Here is a 19,504-nt window from a genome sequence, read left to right on the forward strand (position 1 = left end):
TATGACATTTCTGATAGGATTACTCAAATAACATATGCTATAATAATATATTTTTGATGGCCTTGCTTGAAGTTGCTAACTTTCGAATTATTATATTCTCTTCATATTGAATAATAATACTTTATGTTTTTTATGATTAATCCTAATATCGGAAATTCCAGAGTTCAAGTGCTTTTTTAGTTTTGTATATTTATCTTAGTTTTATCTACAAATTATGTATTGGGCTGTTGCCGAGAAGGGTTCTGCACTCCCAAAACCCTCAACATCTTCAGTGAAGATTCTTCACCGATGGAGCAAAGTTGGATGAACTCATGTAAAACTTCAAGGCTGCTTCAATAAACATCAACTTAATCAAGTACGTCATGCAGCTTTCAAAGCAAAGTCTGCTAGCTAATGCTCGGCATTTTAACTAGTAAGACTGGGATCACGAATAGTGATCAGTGTAGGAAATGTAATGAGTCCGGAGTTAAGGTAGTGGAGCATCTCCTGTATGTATGTCCAGCGTTATAGTTATCCCGACTCCGTCTGAAATATCTTGAGTTTATGTGCTTAACGATCTTCGTGGTGTTTCACAGTTATCACTCAGGATGTTGCTGGCTTTAGCTAAAAATGCACATCATCATTTCCGGACTTAATCACCCTTTAATTATAGAAATTACTAAAAGTTACAAGTTACGTTTTTTACGGAAGTTTAAATGATTTATCCCAACCAAAGATTTTTAATCTATCTATCTTTATTTATACATTTTAAGCAAAGTATTTGTATTTAAATAATTTCATAATTTATTTGTATAACCATTTAGGATTCTTACAAGCTACTGAAATGTTTTAGACAATCACAGATGTTTATGTTTTCGTTATCATGAAACTAGTCTAAGCATGGAGATATATTATATAATTTTATTAGTGTAATTATGAGCAGAATAATACTTTTAATAGTAAAACTTAAGCTAAATAATTAATAAGGTTAAGGTATTCAAATGTAAACAACTCTTGCAAAAGAAACAATAATCTTGCTTGCAAATAAATTGTTTAGTTTTTATAGACAAAGTTTTAAATCTGACAAAATTTGTTTAATATTATTTGAAAATCTGGTTTAGAGAAGGCAACAATACTTTGTAGCTGTCTTCGCATCGTCCTTAACTAAATTGCTTATTGAAACTTCTCTGCAAGAGTATTGAATCTTCGGTGTGCCGAAGCATAATTGTTGCTCATGAGTGCTTAAAGTGAGTGAAATTTGAGCTAGTGTCATGATAGCATAAATATTAAACTTATTGCTCAGCGATGGCAGCCTAAAAGCAAACACAAGCTGAGCAAAAGGTACATCAAAGGCAAGTGCGAGTGGAAAACTCTGGATGAGGCATCTGTACTGGGTGCGGGAGTAGTTGGCAAGCTGGAAGGATTATCGGCAGTAGACGACGACTCCAGATCCGCTCTTGAGTCAGGCACATAGTCACCACAAGTGGGAAAGTTACGAGGAATCGGCTGCATCTCATCATTGTCGCCAACTTTGAAGACCAAAGCCATGCCGATCTCAGCATGGAACTCGATGTGGCAATGGAAGAGCCAATAGCCGGGATTGTAGGCCTCGAAGCGGATGATTGTGTAACCGCCATCGGGCACGGTGACTGTGTCCTTCACAGGCGGATTTTCAAAATTGCGCTTGAGCAGCTTAAACTGATCGAGTTGCTTAACCTGCAAAAGAAGTGAGAGTTGTAGAATTTGAAATGTCTAGTGAATTCTCCTGCTTACCATTTCAATAGTGACATTCTCGCCGAGACGTTCGAGTCCAATGACCCGAAAAGCATTGCCGTGCAGATGAAACGGATGATTGGCATAGAAGGTGAAGCCTTCGTCCACAATGATCAGTTCAACTACCGCTTTTAATGGCACCTGCAGCACATGGTGGCACTTGCAGAACTTTTCCCGGCAATCGATGCCCTGCTCTGCAAGCGATGTTTCATTGCAGAACATCTCATCGGTTAGTTGATTGCGTTGTGGCAACAACGCAACCGAAGGGAACTTCAGGGAGATGTGATTCAATTGTGGCGTGTACAACCGATTCGTTTGGGTCACATTTGCATCCATGCTGTAGTAGTCAGCATTATGGAATTCGGGATTATCCTTGCGATAGAAATCGTAATACACAAAGAACTTGTAATCAGCCTCTGGTTTCAAAGTGTCATCATCGATCCCGGAGATCGTGTCGTAGATGGGCAACGCTCGCATTTCGGCCACCGTCTTGGTATCTGCATAGCCAGGTCCACGATTCATCACATTCAACTCAATGCCAGTGGCATTATGATCGTAGCCAAGCTTGGCACTGGGCTCCTCATCCGGGGCACCTTCGTAGCGCAATATGGCCACCTGGAAGGCAGATGTGAAGCGTTCGCTGCAGTCCATGAGGCCCTTGAGGCGCAACCAATAGTTGTCCACTTCTTGATTGGCATTGAGCACGAAATCGAAACGTTCACCCGAATAGGTGACAATGGAGCCCACCTCCATGGCCTCGATATCGTAGCCATCCGAGTTGATCGCCGTCAGCGTGTGATTGTCGATGGACACAACGATCGGACAATTGAGGTACTCGGCGTTCACAATGCGAAACCGATACCTGAAGCCTCTCCTAACATGATACACCTGATGTGGAATTTGCTCCAAGGGGATCGTATGCAGATTTGATCGACGCTTCCGTGAATGCGCGGTCCCATTGGACGTTGATCCAGAAGTCTGGTTTGTGGTCGGCATCTCTGCGAGTTTTGATTCACTTGGTTCATTCTTTATCTCGCTTTCCGTTTCCATTGGCTTTAGTGTTGTTATTTTGTCAGCTGATTACAAGCAAAGATATAACAAATAATTATTTATTTATACAAGTAATATAATCGTAGAAGTATTTGACCTTCAGCTGCAGGTTAACATAAGCCCCAGTCCTATAAAAATTCTTGAATTCATACTTATTTACGATTAGTCATTATAAACTTAATTATAATGAGTAAACCATAAACATGTTAAGGGCAATTGCATTAAAAATTAAAAATGTTAATGAAGTAAACGCTCAAGTTACACAATACTATAGAGCTATTTAATATTATATAAACTAAAAGAATTCTATAGTTCTTAAAACGTACAACACTTTCTTGAAGTTGGAAATTCATAATTTATATTTAAAAGTATATATTTTTTATAGAATGCAATAGCAACTAAAAAATTATAAATAAATTTTCTACTTTTATTTTTCGTTATTAAGCTACAGTTGGGTGTGCTCGACTCTGAAATACCCGCTATCCATTTTATCAGCCAAAGCAACTAGGAGCCCTAGTAATTAGGCGTTTTCGCCCACTCAAAAGTATTTCTTTGATAACTTCGACAATTTTTATTTTCAGGAATCACAAAGACTATAGTTATTATTGTATATACCAAAATGTTGTCGACTTGCGGGGTAGGAAGTGGACGTGTCAAAAAATTAAAACAAACTTTAACAACAAACATAACGAATACTGTGGAGAATTAAAGCTCTATCTTTTCTAGTCTCTGAGATCTAGGTGTTGATACGGAAAGACAGACTAGATAGACTGGCTAGATCTCCTCGGCTGTTGACGCTGATCAAGAATATACATACTTTATAGGGTCTGTCACATACATTTCCTGCCGGCACAAACTTATAATATACGGTTATAATTACTCGAACATTTGTTCACACTATACAGACAGTTTAATGAAATATATAAATCAAAACAACTATCAATAGAAAAACAAATAATAATAACAACAACAACAACTAAGTTAATCTAAATCATATAAGCGAAATGTGATTTGCTAATAAATATATAATTGATTTTCTAATTACTGCGTTGTAATAATGTAACAACAAATGCTTTCCTTCTACATTTGACAATTAAATGCTTTTAGTTACCGTTTACTTGTGAAACACATCGGAGTGAAAAATAAAAATGAATATTATTCAAGCGAATTTATTCTTAATATTGCTAATAGCATATCAAGTTAATAGCTCGGTATGAATCCTAATAAAAATATATATTGAAATGAATTCTGAAATTATTATTATATCATTCAGTGTCCCACAGGCTCAAAAGAATTGGATGATCAATGCAGTACCTATTGCTATCAAGTTGTAAAGCCGCTTCTTCAATATGTAAATACGATCACAACAATGACACAGGAACAGAACGAATTGCAGCAAACAATTAAGGTGCAAGCCGAAACAATAAAAAAACTTAAACGATTTGATCAAATCTAAAGATATGCAACTGGAGCAGCAAAACAAATTGAGTCAGTTAAGTGAAAGTCACGCTCGAAATCAACAGAAACTTATTGACCAGTTTCAGATGCAATTATCTAATCTGAATTTAGAAATCCAGCCTAAGGTTAACATAATACAATCTGAATTTTTAAAAACCTTTGTGTCAAGCTGTCTCCACAAAATGACGGGTACTAATGTGATCACATTCCCCAATATTTCGCCATTAAAGGTTTCATGTGAATCGAATTTAATTGAAGCTGGAACTGGATGGACCGTCATTCAACGGCGTAAAGATGGTAGCGTGGACTTCAATCGAACGTGGCTTGAGTACAAAGAAGGTTTTGGAGATCTAAATGGAGAATTCTTCCTTGGGCTTGAGAATCTTCGCATAGTAACACAATTTCAACCTCATGAATTGTATATACTCCTTGGGGACTTCGGAAATGAAACACGATATGCCAGATACAATAACTTTGTTATTGGCAACGAAACAGAGTTTTATAAGATAGAAGAACTGGGAATATATTCAGGCAATGCTGGAGATGGAATGAAATTTCATAAAAATATTATGTTTTCAACAGCTGACAAGTTTAATCATACAAATAATATGTGCTCTAAAGAATTTAATTCTGGCTGGTGGTTTAATTCAGATGGTTGCTATGTTAGGTAATAATGTAAAATTATAGGAAATAATACATTTTACTTAATATCATATAATTTCAGTAATCTAAACGGAAAATACGACTTTTCTGACACAGACGAGGATGTTGCCGGAGTATCGTGGAGACATTGGAAACAACTTCCCCTGAAATTTTCTCAAATGATGATTAGACCTATAACCAAATAATAACAATTATTTAAGCAATCAAGAAAGATATATCGGGTGAATATTTTGAATAAAAACAAAAATTTATTGTGACTTCGAAGATTTTTATTCGATGCCAACCAAATTTTCAGAATGCATAGAACTGAAGCCCTTAAGCCCTTTAAAACTAGGATTGTTATGTGAAGCGAAGAAACGAAGAATCAAAATGCTTTTAAATATCGTGTGGTCAAGTGTGATAAACTCGCAAGTAGTAATTTTGCCGAATCTTGGACCTTAACTTATGCGTGGCAGTAATCTGATATTCTGCCCAACAGTATTGCAATCAGCATTTTTATCTGGCTATCGTCGTCACTATCTACACCATCCGTGCTACTGAGAGCATCTTCGCAGGCTAACGTCGCCGCTACTTGGATCTTAGCATCTAGCAAAATACCCTGCGTTATCTCCCGCTTTGAATATTCCCAAAAATCATTCATTTTTAATCGCTTGTTATTTTTGTAGTGGTTAAAATATGTACAATGTGTACAATGAGTCCCTGTTTATACCCGCTACCCATTGGGTACTTTGCGCCGGTAGGAAATGTATGTAACAGAAAGAAAGAGGCATCTCGGGACCTATGTATAAAGTATATAAATTCGTAATTAGCGTCAACAGCGAAGGCGATCTAGCCATGTCCGTTTGTCCGTATGAAAACCTAGATCTCAGAGACTATAAGAGATAGAGATATTTTTCTTTTCAACTCCATAAGTTATAGCTGTCATACATTTATTGCCGGCAAAGGAATTCAAATTTCATTATTTAAAGTTAAGTTAAACATATAAGGGAAAATAGAGAGTTTAGCTAGAGCATAATCTTCAAAAAATAATTCGTGCTTATTTCTTTTATACACGTGATTATCATTTTTGCTTTCGATTTAAAAGGTCGCTATCCTAAATTTGCATCTAACATAATCTAGAGGCAGAGGAGTTAAGTATCATACCGAGGAGTTAAGTGTCGAGGCACCTAGGAAAATTGATATAATATTTTATATCGAAAAACTGAATGTTGTAGTAATTAATTATTCCAGGAAAATATATGTATGTATGTATATTAAACATAATTGGGTAACTTTACTGCGAATTAAATTCTAAATTTGCAGCTAACAGAATCTGGTGCGCCTATTTTAGCTATGCATTTAAATATTCAGGCACCTAAGCAAACGCAAACAGCTAAGTTAATTTCATAGGAAAATAAATAATTAAATTTAACTAAAATTCTTACCTTGATCATCACTTTCTGAGCTGTTTATGGATGGCTCATCTGTCTTCTCCTCACTCTGGGCCGCACCAAGATTCAATGGCATTAGAATTGGCGACGCCACCTGAGCTTGGGAGGCCATACGATGTTGCCTCTTCATGTCTGCCCAAATGCGATTGTAGTATCGACCCCGTCCATTGATGAGAATATTGTGCGGTTTGTTGTCGCCACTCGAATGATGATGGAACGCAAAAATGCTGGCACCCGGTTCGTGAATCCAATCCTGGACAACCAGCACATGCTCGCTGAGGTCGAAATCATAGAGGCCACCATGAGGATCGGAGTTCTTTGGCCGTCGCACAATCAGTGAGCCAAAGACGCCATCACCTCGCTGCATTCCTGTGTGCGAATGCCAGAAATGCGTGCCGGAATTGTCCGCAGGAAAACTGTAACGAAAGGTGGCATGTGGCGAAATGGGGCACTGAGTAATGTGCGGCACACCATCCATGTAGGGCGTCGACTTCTGATGGAGACCGTGCCAGTGAATGGTGGTGCTCTCGCCCAGCAGATTGTTCTTCACATCCACGACGATCTGATCGCCTTCGCACACCTCAATCGCTGGGCCCGGCATCATGCGATTCACAACGGTAATGCTGCGTTGCAGGCCATCGCCCATGATGCAGTGCGGCCGTGAGCAATCGGTGAGATTGAGGGGACAGTCGAAGCAGGCCTTCGAGAACGTCTGATACCATTCGACCACAAATGTGTAGTGACAGGTCATGGGTGGCGCATCCGCTTGGCAATCACGTCGACACGGATGCTGGCGATACCATTCGGCTGTCCAAATATCTTCTGGACTATTTGTGTCATCGTCCAACTGTTCGACTCGCGACGTTGCCAGCGGGCGACAGACGGGACAACAGTTGTTCCTCTCGATGCGCCACGATGGACACTGAGGATCAATGGGTCGACAGTTGCGCTTATAGCTGTCAATGGTAATCTCTCCATTGTCCAGGCGATTGCACTCCAGCAATGTGCAGTCCGCATCATTGTGCCACGCCTCTCCCCACCGCATACAGGGTGTTGTTGTGCTGGCAATGGGTGCGCACACATTCGCCACAACAGCTGCCTGGAGTTTTGCGCAGTTCGGTGCCCTGTAATTGATTCCATCATTCAGTCAGTGAAATTAATAATAAAAAATATATGTATGTACATATACTCTATGTATGCATTCCAAATTAACAATTCACCTGCCTGTGGATCATATTTAAGTTAATTGCCAACTTACTCGTCTTTTTTATGCGAAATACTTGAATTGATTGCAAATATTTATTGACTTTTTATGCCTTCGTTCGTTGTATTCGTTTGAGATGTAAATTTTGTATATTCAAACGAATTGAATAATCAACAACTTTAATGCACGAAAGTACTAAATTATTTCGTATTTTTATATATGTAACTTTAAATAATTTTTCTATCTTTATTGGACACAAATCAAATGTTTATTGGATGAGAATTTCGTTGTAAATAAAGTTATTTTTCTGCTGATCCCGCACAATATAAAATCACTATAAATTTTATGGCAATCCTGCACTGAGGAGCAATACAAGTTTTATAGCATTCACCTTTTGTTGGTAATTCTGTACTGCTATGCGTTAAATTTAACAGTGCTGTAAAATAATTTGAATATAAAACACCAATTTTCTATTAATACAATGTAGCGGCAGATTAGAAAATACAAATATACAGAAATAGTATTAACGAGTACATTTTTCGTCAAAATGTATATAATCGTTTGTTACATATCCGAATGTTTATAATACAATTTAAACAACTAAGAATAACGATAACGAAAATTAAAAACATCTAATATTTGCTTGATGAATTTTACCGGATTCAAATTAATACTGCTATACATAGATTTGATAATAATCGCTCTATAGTAAATAGTAAAGATTTCTGCATTGGGTTACCTTTTAAATTCTGTTTTTTTATTCATTCTCACAACTCAAATTTACTGATAATTATGATTAACGATATGTAATGAATTAGTTGACGACGGTCTTTCCGCTTTCCAAACCAGAATATATTCTTGAATTATAAATATTTAAATCCGCCTCAGATGAATTCGCTGTCTATTCATTATTTTTGACTGCTGTTTGCCATCGGAATGTCTTTCGATGCGAATAACTTTCCACATTAATTATATGCTTGAAATGAACTGAGTACTCACCACATCGCAGTAGAATTCACTGCAGTCAATCGGTGTGACGACAATGTGAGCTTGTGGCTCATTTCCGACTCCTGCGGCACAGCTGTAAACCAGACAATTGTCCTGTGCATCAAACCAGACAGCGCCCTGCTCCTTGCGATAGGTGTTGTTGTGTTCCTGGTACTCGCAATGTGTGATGCCTGTAATGAAAGCATGTGAATTAATTATCAATTAAGCTCGCCTAGGGTGCTTAAATTTTACTTAAATAATTAACAGAAGCTATTAAAGTTCTCGTGGCGTTACAAAGCAGTCAGCTTTTATTCGCTTGCACACTTGAGAAATGGTTGAAGTTGTCGTCGCGCACGTGTTTTTTATGAATTGTTTATTTAATTACCAAATGATGATCATAATTGTTTAATAAAGTCAAGTGTACTTAGAGACAAAGAGCAAAGCAAATAATAACGAAGCAGCAACAAATTTTTTGTTTGTGTTCTTTGCTCAAAAGTCACGCGCTTGAATCTTTTCAACTAATTCGCACAGTTTAATTTATAACTCTGTTACTAAAATATGTTCTAAAAATATATATAAAAATACAGGTATGAAGTCATATACTCCATATATATACATATATATTGTGTATGGTAAGTGAAAATATGTGTTATTATTATTACTTCACAAATGCACAATACAAACTGCTAATTGTTGTTTACTAAGGTGTTTGAACCAACTTGGCAACATAGTATAGCTATGAAATTTGATTAGCAGCAGCAAAATACCCTAGAATTTCGACCCAATAAATGTTTATAAGTTGAGTACACTCGCAGTGAACCGGACATGCAGATACCCTAACTACAGCATGTGAGTATTGTGGATTCTCATTGTGTACACACTTTATCAAACGATTAAAGTTTAAACCATTTTATGATCAAATAAATTACTTCCAGCTCACTTATCCCGCCTGACTGTCTGCGTTCCTAACACGTTACCAATTCAACAAAGAAGCCGCAACTGGCCCAATAAAGCTTTGCTATAAAAGTGACTTAACTTGGCCAAACAACAAGGCCGAAAGAAAAGAATTAAATAAATATAAACAATTATAATTACAATACCAATCACACACATTTGCAAACTGTAAAAATAATGGAAGTCTTTAAAGCGACTTGACGATGCTCTTTAGTAGGGTATTTGAATGTTAATCATTGCTGTAACTATCATCGAGTGTACTAGTAGAAACAATCTATTAATTTGAAGTATTTGTACATTAAAGAATCATTAAATTTACGAGCGTACACGATATCAGGATTTAACGATTACCAGCCTGATAAGCACGTAGCGACTGCACTGTTCGACATGCTCTTGGCTTGAAAATAATTTAGGGTATTGTAAAGTAAACGAAAAACTGATTGTCAGAATGTGTTGAATGTTTTTGGATTTTTATAATCACTAATCATAAAAAATTAATGAAGAATTAATCGTTTTAGATGAAGACTTACAGATAGTTTAATCGCAATGAGACTTAACTATTGAAAATATAGTACGTAGTATTTTCAAGTGTATGTCTAGCAAATTATCAAAGTTATTAAAAGTAGTAACGCATCATTCTTCTTAGCCTGGCTAAAATACACTTCATATATGCATATGAAGAGACAGCACTTGTCTGGCATATGAATGAAGTATTTACATAATGCCAATTTTAGCAATAAAACTATGCTGTTAGCCAGGCTTTTATTATTGGTTTTATTATTGACAAGCAATCTTCACACATTGATTGCTTCGTTATAACCATTATTATGATTGCCTGTTGATTTAGTATTTATAATTTTACATGTGAGCCCGTAAGTACTTGCGCAAATTGGCAGCGTGCGTATTTTTAGCAGTCGATGTCAATCATTACATACATACATACATATTTACATTGTTTTCAATTAACATTTATGCTAAGTCAGCCCCCACACAGACCATGTTGGCCAAGGTCAGCAGTCAGCAGTCGGAACTGTTAATTGTTGGTTACGTTTTTCACACGCCCAACGATTATGAATTTTGTTTGGCTTAAACGAAGTGTGATGATGTTTCGCGAATAACTAATTTGAATGCTTAAAGTTTGTGGTGCCATATGCTTGGCATACTAACAGCAAACTAACAGAAGCTGCGTTGCGCTAACTGTATATTTAACAGCTGTCAACTGGTGACTCTTTGGCAGTTTGGAAGCCACTGGCCAAGGCGTTGTGCTGCTTTGTCAGTTTGACAACCATTGAAATTAGAAAACTAGTTTGAGATACGCACTATCGAAGTAAGTATGTAATTACTATTGCTTTTTGTTATGAATTCTCAATTCTGTAAAAATGTGCACTCAATTCTTTCGCCTCAATTATCTGAAATAATATAATAAAATCAAACAACTCACCCGCTGGCACTGCCTTCTGTACAGTTTGCAAGCCACTGGCCTCTGTTGTGTGTCGCTCTAAAAGCAACAGAAGAGTGCAGACAAACAGGACAGGTGCTGTTAAGCTGCAAGGTCTGCTAAGTTTGTTGTTGGTTTTCATGTTTTGGCTGGAACAGTGATTGCTCTTCATAAAATGTTGTTGTTGTTGTCTTGTTGATGTTGTTTCTGTTGTTGTTGCTGCTGTTGTTGTTGTTACGCTCATTTTGTCATAATTATGGTTTACGTTTATTTTCCTTGTGGTTATTGCTATTGTTTTCGTGTGCTCCAAAAAATTGTTTGCGGAAATTTCAGCTTTAATAGTTGTTTGCTTATCGTCTTTCTGTTGTTTTTACTATATTTCAATTGGCTGTAAATTAGTCTGAAAATGTTGGATATTAGTTTGGGGTTCGGAAAAATAAAATAAAATTATAATTAGTTTATGAATAATTTTTAGGTTATTACATCCATTGAATGAACAACTTTTCTAATTGTGTGATAAAATTACTATGTATAGATTGAATAAGATAATTGCATAGAATAACAATGTTGTTGCAATTTTTGGTTAGCGATTTTTCGTATTTTTGTTGAACTTTGAAGTTTATTTTTTATTTTTTCTGTATATTAAAAATTTACAATTTTAATGCTTTAATTATGCTGTATAATTACATAGGTTTTATAATTAATATTTGCATTGAATGTTAATATATATCTCATAGTAAATTTATTGTCATCATTAGCAAAAAGGGTTAAAAAAGAAATGATTATTGTACATATTATTTTGCTAGGAATATAATTATTTGGTGTGGTCTCTATTTTAATAATATCTTATATAATCTATGGGTAGAAAAAAAGAGTAAACCATGTAATTTTGCCACCTCTCTTTAAATTGTTCTAGCAATAGCTAAGACAGCAATATTTGTTGTAGTGCGACTTGGCCGAAATGTTCGGATTCCTTAGCCCTTTACCCAGGCAATACAATATTGTTGGGTGCCCACGGACAGACAGACAGAAAAGAACAAACATAGATTGTATTTTTATTTAAGTATGATTTACGGTTGCCTGTTAATGCGAGTATTGCCCATACGCCCCGCTGTCCCGGCCAGATGATAGGCCAACTGCTAGGTTCGCTCTATCAGCACATTGCCAGCAAGTCAACGTTGGCCCACACGCAACGCACGTACAAATTTAATTAATTAGCACTCTGTTCTTCAAAACATACACACAACCACACTCACACACACACATGCAGTGCAATGGCCAACAGTCACGTACGTCAACGGACGCTGAGAAGCTTGAGCCGGAGCTGGACTTGGAGATGAATGTCGGGAGGAGTAACTGCCAAGCGGCAAGCGGCATGTGGCAAGTGGCAAGTGGCAACTGGTGGTGGACCATTGGCCAGAGAAGACGGGCAGGCAGCAGAGCCTATTCACACAAAGCGTATCAGGAAAACTGCGCATAAATTATGAAAAGCGAAACAGCGAAGAGGAGGAAAAACAGCAGAGCAAACATAAAAATTGGATCAAGAATTTTTCATATAAAAACCTCTGCGCCTTCTTTTATTCCGTCTTGGGCCACTGCCACTTAGTTTTTCATGCCATTTTTGTGCGCTTCTATCTTGTTCTTATTGTTGGCAACACTTAAAGTGACTTAAAGATTTATGTTTTTGGCCAAGGACTGGCTGAAGCCAACGTACTTCCGTTAATTACGAATTAAGTGGCAGTTCATTAAATAAAGCAACAACAACGAACACAAATATGAACATACATTTAAAATTTAATAATACCATCAATACAATCGCTAATTATATTTGTAGGTTTCGACCGAAGTACCCGGATCTAAGCTAATGAATCAATTAAGTGTTTTCCAGCTTTTGAGTCAGAAGGATGTGAACTCTAATAAAACATCGAAATAAATCAATCAATCTAGATAGAAATTGACAGTTAAATGAATCATAACAAATTGATGTAAGATTGAGTACATTTAATAAATATATGCACCTCAGAAGTTTTCTAAACTGTTGTTTACAGGGTATAAACGAAGTGTTTTTTTCAATTAGTGGTGAACATCAACTATGTGAACTTTTTGTGATTAAACACGCTACCCATAGAAAATACTTTTGCATAACTAAAAACGCCTACAATGATATATGATGATATATGTAGAATATATCAATATACCAAAACCAGCCTTCAGTATATTTCAGTATATTGCTTTGGTATATTAGAAGAATATTATCGCACAGTTTTGCTTTTATTCAAAAGAAGTAGCTGGTATCTCACAGTCGAGCACACTTGACTGTAGATTTCTTACTTGTTTTATTTTTGTTTTTTTATTGCTGTCAACCATGACTAAATGTCTAATTAAGCGGCTGCAATTGTTTATCGGACTGAAAGGCAATCTCACTTTGATTATCATGTATATTTTGCGTAATGTCTGAAGCATTTCGCGATGCGTTTTGCTTTACAAGTCACGTTGAATTGTTACGTTGGTCAGTTACTCGATGACTTCTCGGTATTATCATTGTCTCTAGTTTGCAAATTAAGCGATTAAATAAAAATCACCCTCTATTAAACGATGAGTATTGGCTGTAATTCACACCTTTTGGTGGCGCATTCTGCTTAGGAACATTTTGGAAATCACATTTTCATAATACCCAGAATTACTCGGGTGTTTCCAGATTAACAGTTGACTGATTTTTCAGTCAAGTGCTCACGCGAGAATCCACTAATTGTTATTATGACGTGGCTAACAATAATTAATGAAATCATTGTATCTATTTCGTATTTCATCTTATCTTAAATTGTTGCTAATACATTGCAGATTTGTGTGTTGGGTATCTGATAGTCTATCAACGCGTATTAGAATATTGTTCGTTATACTTTCCCTTTTCAAAACGTTTATTATAATTGTGTCACGATATGGCCAACGCTAGAGGCATTTCCGATCAATTTGCGGGCGTTAATGTATGTAAACTTGATCAACAGATTCTGTCATCATTTCACAGTCAATAACACTTGATCTCATTTAAGGGCATTCTCTACGATTTGCATGAAAAACATTCATTTGCTTTTATGCAAATTATAAAGAGTGAAATATTTACATGATTTTCTTAAATTAAAGATATTTAAATACATTTAGTAACGCTACCCATAAGGGTAGAACGGTATTACAACTTTGTACCTCCAGGAAATGTATGTCACAGGGAGAAGAATCTATTTTCGACTCCATAAATTAAACTCACAGATTAAACAGCGCTACTTTTAAATAAAGAGCTGGAAAATTCTTAATTTTGTATTCAGCTTAAACTGAATCTGTAAATCTGTAAATCAGTATGTTAAATGGGTCATATGCTAATTATAAAAAAAAAAATTGTTTGTCATATGAATTTGGTATAAATTTAGCGGCTTAATAAAGATTTGAAAATATATATTTATAGAAAAAATTCTTTGCACATTATAACGACTGATTTCTGAAATAGTTATTTATGCATAGTTATTTGCATATTAATATGCGAAATTTAACTGTTTTTATAACATACCCCTTAAATAGTTTTTCGCTTAATGAGGGGATTTACTTTGAAACCAGCTATAACGATACTTCTTTATGTTTTTTGTTCAGTTTTATTTTCAATCACAAAAGTTATGCAAATGGCAGGTCAAACATTTAATCGTACAAAGTTGCGTAATCGAAATTGGTCAGCATCTTTGAGCATCACGTTTGCTCAAAATCTTTTTCCTTTTTTATAAATACCTACACACACTTATATATTGTAAGTGAGGGTATTTTGTGTGTTGGAGTTTTAATTTGATTTATTGTTGACTTTTTATCTCTTTATATTTTTTTTGTCAGTCGTTAATTTGTACAATGCGGCAATTCAATTATTCAGATCCGTCATTTGGCCGCATTTTTTACTATTGGCCTGCTGCGAGTTTTGTTGAGTTAGGTTGAGAAATAAAACCGAACGCAGCGTCAGCGGAAGAGCCGCAAAGAGTGGAAGATTTTAAGCTGCTTAACGATGTGAAAATGTTGTATATTTTTTGTATTCATAGTAGCTATATAGCTTTTACTTCAAGTGTGTAAATGATGTTGCTATTTTTAATGGGAAACCCCCTGCTTACGCATTAGATGTATCACACTTTGATACATCCTGATATTCATAATGTATAATTTTACAATTATCTATTAAAATGTTCGTTTTATAATCAGTTCGCTTGATGAGAGAGTAAGAATGAGCCACATAATGAATTGAGTTTTTTAAGTTCTTGGGAATGCCAGGGTCGAGATCTTGTTTTGATTTCGGACCACGCTCAGGGAATCCCCTACTCCAAATCCGGTTGCAGTTTCTTTCAATCAAAGTCGAGCTCTTTGATGTTGTAAACAAAATTACACATCGATCGACGTGAATGTCAGAGAACAGAAACAGAAACAAATATAATTAATGCTTGGACCTTGACCACAAAAGTAGCCACTAATTGTAAGCCAAGTTACGTGCTGACCTGCAGGCAACAACACATCGTTGATATGTGAACAAAAACTTAGCAAACAAACAAACAAAACAAGCAAACAAAAAAAAAAAAACGAAAAAATCATAATTTGTAGCTGGTTTTTGCGTGCCTGAATTTGTTTATGTTAATTGAAATTAAACGTTGGTTTTTAAATTATTTTTGATACACGCAATAAATGTGCGATTAAGTCATATTGAGAAACCATTCTATCAACGGGTTTAATCCAAGTTACTGCGAATTCCAGCTTAAATTGTTGACCGACAACTTTCAATTGGATTATTATTTAAAATTTAAATGGGTTGCCTGACAATTATTTTTTAATTGAGGTAAGATTTAAGGCATTCGAATATATAAGTATTGCGGAAATAATAAAATACAAAAATTTTAATCATTCAATGAAGAATAATAAGAAATTTAGGTTGGTCAAGATAATTTTTTTTGTCAGATTCGTTATAGGAAATATCAGCAAATTTTTCATGGAAACTTAAGATGATTGGTTTCAGTCTGTTTAGAAATAATTCTTATAAGAAGATTAAAGATATTCGATATTTTTTTGTGGGATTCGTTATAGGAAATATTTTCATGTGTTTCAATGTTAAGATGATTGATTTCGGTTTATTAATCATTCTTTTATAATCATATGATGAAATCATTCTGATAAACTTGAAATGTCATTATCATGCTAAATCTTTTCATAGTTATTCTAAAGCGCACAAAGAGAGTTTAGTAACAGCTGTGAGGTTTTTAATCAGGTCGTTTATCAGGTAATAAACTAAGGCGGCTTAACGTGCAACGTAATATTATTATGCGTATTTTCATTATCTCATAGTATAGATAGAGTATCTGTTCGTCGAATTGCAGTTCCTTACTTGTTCTTTTAGACGCCTCCATTGCTTGTAAACAGTTTACGATCCACAGATAAAAGTATACGCTTCTGTCATCACAACAATTGCCAAGTTTTCGGTATCACGTCGAAGGCAAATGATTTGAAGATTGTGCAGATCTTTAATAATCCAAAGCCGATAACGGTCTTATTGCAGTAGATTAAACGTTTAGTTCAAGGCACCAACTAGCACTTGCACTTCGAATGGACTACTATAACTATTACAGTTTGAGATGCACTGACTGGCATGCAGCCACTAGGAGCCGACGTACTTCAATGCCAAAAAAATCAAGTTACCGCCGATGATGCGCGCGAGTCGCCGTTAAAATCGCAACTAACTCAAGTTGAATGCAACAAAGGTGTTTTTGAAGATTCAAAACGCGCTAAAACTACAATTATTTTAGCCTTTTTCTGCTCGCTATGCTGATAACAGTTCAAGTTACGACGACGATCGTTCGTCGCTTCGCTTCGCTGTTGCCAAAAACGATCGGGTCGCGAGTCACGACACTCGTGAATCGTGAGAGCGAGAGAGGGAGAGCGAGTGAGCATGAGCTTGTGATCGTGATCGTGAATGCGAGCACGAGTTTCTGCTGTTTTTTAATTACATGCACTTGTTTCGCCTTTGCGGCTCTGTTGACATTTGGTCTGCTGGCAATGTTAACACTTAACAGAGCTGTGTTTATCTTCTCTGATTGGCCGCATGTTAAACGCGTTGTGAGAAGACTGCCGCTTCCGCCACTTGGCAAAACACACACACGCACACACATTTGATTAGAATCGCCTATGCTATCAGACTGAATTGTGTACGTGTGCTTTATGGGCCCGTCCTACCAATTGTTGTCAGCAGCCCGCAGCAGCATTTATTAAAAGTTGTCGCATTTGCTAATAAGAATAACCACCTGCGTATCGTGGTGCTGTTCTTTTTGATTGGTTTTTCACTCACATCTCTGATTCACGTATGCAAAGCTTCCTTATTTACATACACATCTGCTCGCATATCTCTCGCGATTCATTAAACACACTTATTGCAATCTGTTGTGTTTTTGAAATTGATTTCAGTTACAATTGTCAATGCCAGTGGCATACTTAGCAACACTTGTATTATTTCAGTATGTCGCTTCAAGATTTATATCTATGAATTTGATGCCGAACTCACTCAATGAATCCTTTGCAATTCAGTAATTGTCAAATAATTCTTCAACTTTATCTTTTTGAATATTTTGTTCAAACGCAATTATTAAGATATGCGGTATGCTAATGTTGCTCTACATTGAGAAACTTTTTACCATTTTTGTTAAATACAAAATACAACATGTCTTAAATTAGTAATTTGATTTTATTTACATTTCAAGAAGGAACTTGAATACATAGTTACTATTTTAGTCGCAATATAGATATATTTAATTAACATTCATATCGTATGCTAAATAACAGAGCTGTTAAATTTAACATTGTATCTGCCGACACCAGTAACTGTGTAGCGCCATTTTAAATTCTTTCTAAAATCAATACCAAATTTAGGCACCAATGATCTCATTTAAAATTTTAAACTGCTACTGTTTTTGTTACTGTTTGAATTTTGACCATACTATACATATAGTCATTGAAATAAATGTATTAGTGCAGACGGACGAATAGTTGGACAATATTGTCACGGCTCTTGATACTGTTAAATATTTCACCAAGTTAATATACATTAATGGCCATTGAATAGAATTTTATTGTAGTTCTATAATTTTCAACAGCAATACAAATATTTTTTTAGATAGTATTTCATTCTTTTACATATCAGAATTTATAATGTTTACGAGCAATAAAACATCGAAGGTTATGTTCAGTGTATTGTCGACGTAATTCACCACATGCTCATAGATGAGAATGAGCTTTTCTCTCCAGTTCGCTCTCTCGCTCTCTTTGCAGAAGGAAGCTAAAGTTGCAGCATCCCGTTATTCGGCTGGAGTAAAACGACGAAAGCAGCGATGGTAACAGAAACAACGCTAGAGGCAGCGACAGCGACAGCGATGGCGACAGCGATGGCGACGGCGATGGCGATGGCGACTGAGGTAGCTTAGTTTAGGCGATGGCATGTCCTTTTGGCAGGCTGCGTGCTGCGTTCAGTTCGTATTTAGACGTGCGTGCGGCAGCAACAACTGAGGCACTTGAGTCGACCAACAAACCGAGAGAAAAAGGACGCCCATGATAGAAGTCAGAGAAGCTGAGAAGCTGGCTGGCGAGGCTGGCCAAGTTGAAAAGTGTTAATAAGCCAGCGAGTGTCTCCGAGTGCGGCCGGCCGTAAAGTGCGTGTGGAATTAGTGTGGAGGTGCCAAAAGTTGGCCGCGTCTTCTAACTTGGACAATTGGACGACAGGTTCCCGGGACTTTATTCGTGTGTGTTTGTGTGTGTGTGTGTGAGTTTTGTAACTTCGTTTGCGTGTGTGTGTGTGTGAGCGAGTGTGTGCCAAAGTGTGACCAACAAATTATTTACGAAATACTTACGAGCGCTTCAAGGGAAAAGGATTTCATATACTGCCAGTCCAAAGTTTGCTTAAAGGATTAAAGCATCTCCACATTGGTCGAGGTAACGAGCCTTTGTTTAGCTCACTTTGTAGCTTCTTTTTGGGGTTGCCCTTTGTTTTCGCCAAACTTTAATACGGCTAACTCTGTTCCCTATTCATTCTGTTATTATTATTGTTGTTTTTTTGTTTGTTTCTTTGTGTTTTTTCGTTGTTGTTGTTGATGTTTTTGTTGCGTCTGTTATTTGTGTGTGAGCCGCCTAGGGAGCTATAAAATAACACAGCTCAACTGTATGTAGTCCTCTTTATGTTGGCATCAATTTATATAGGGTTCCACAGCCCTTAACAGCTTCTCTCAAGATATGGAACTTCCCAAAAGGATTTATGGTTATTAATGGTTTATTCATCAGACCTTCGACTAAGTATTTTTTAATAAGCTGTGCGCTAAACTAAAACTCATACACATCAGAAAAATACTAAAATGTTTATAGAAGTTGATGTACTAAATATGGGTTTCAATTAATTAAAAAAAAAAATGCAACATATTATTAATTTGTTTGTCCATTAGGGTGACTACAAAAATAGTGTTTAATAAGACAATAAAGTTTACAATTTAAAGCTTTTTAAGCGAATGGTTCGGTTTAATA

General features: G+C 36.1%; 2 protein-coding genes across 2 annotated transcripts in view; one reads left to right on the forward strand and one right to left on the reverse strand.

Annotated features, from left to right (window-relative positions):
• Window positions 1-1,147: 1,147 nt before the first annotated feature.
• Window positions 1,148-16,682, reverse strand: LOC133844875 (uncharacterized). Its single transcript, XM_062279153.1, is given in 7 exon segments — window positions 1,148-1,695; window positions 1,753-2,828; window positions 6,348-7,389; window positions 7,391-7,477; window positions 8,557-8,735; window positions 10,940-11,336; window positions 16,332-16,682. Coding segments are annotated over 6 exon segments (3,042 nt in total). The 5' UTR covers window positions 11,181-11,336; window positions 16,332-16,682; the 3' UTR covers window positions 1,148-1,278.
• A 1,792-nt stretch (window positions 16,683-18,474) lies between these two features.
• LOC133842248 (potassium voltage-gated channel protein Shaw) overlaps window positions 18,475-19,504 on the forward strand; it is a 50,044-nt gene continuing 49,014 nt past the window's right edge. The window contains 1 exon segment of the mRNA XM_062275286.1: window positions 18,475-18,922. The gene's annotated coding sequence lies outside the window, so the exon portion shown is untranslated.

The sequence above is a fragment of the Drosophila sulfurigaster genome, chromosome 2L, assembly GCF_023558435.1.
Source record: "Drosophila sulfurigaster albostrigata strain 15112-1811.04 chromosome 2L, ASM2355843v2, whole genome shotgun sequence".
In the NCBI taxonomy this organism is placed as follows: Eukaryota; Metazoa; Arthropoda; class Insecta; order Diptera; family Drosophilidae; genus Drosophila; species Drosophila sulfurigaster.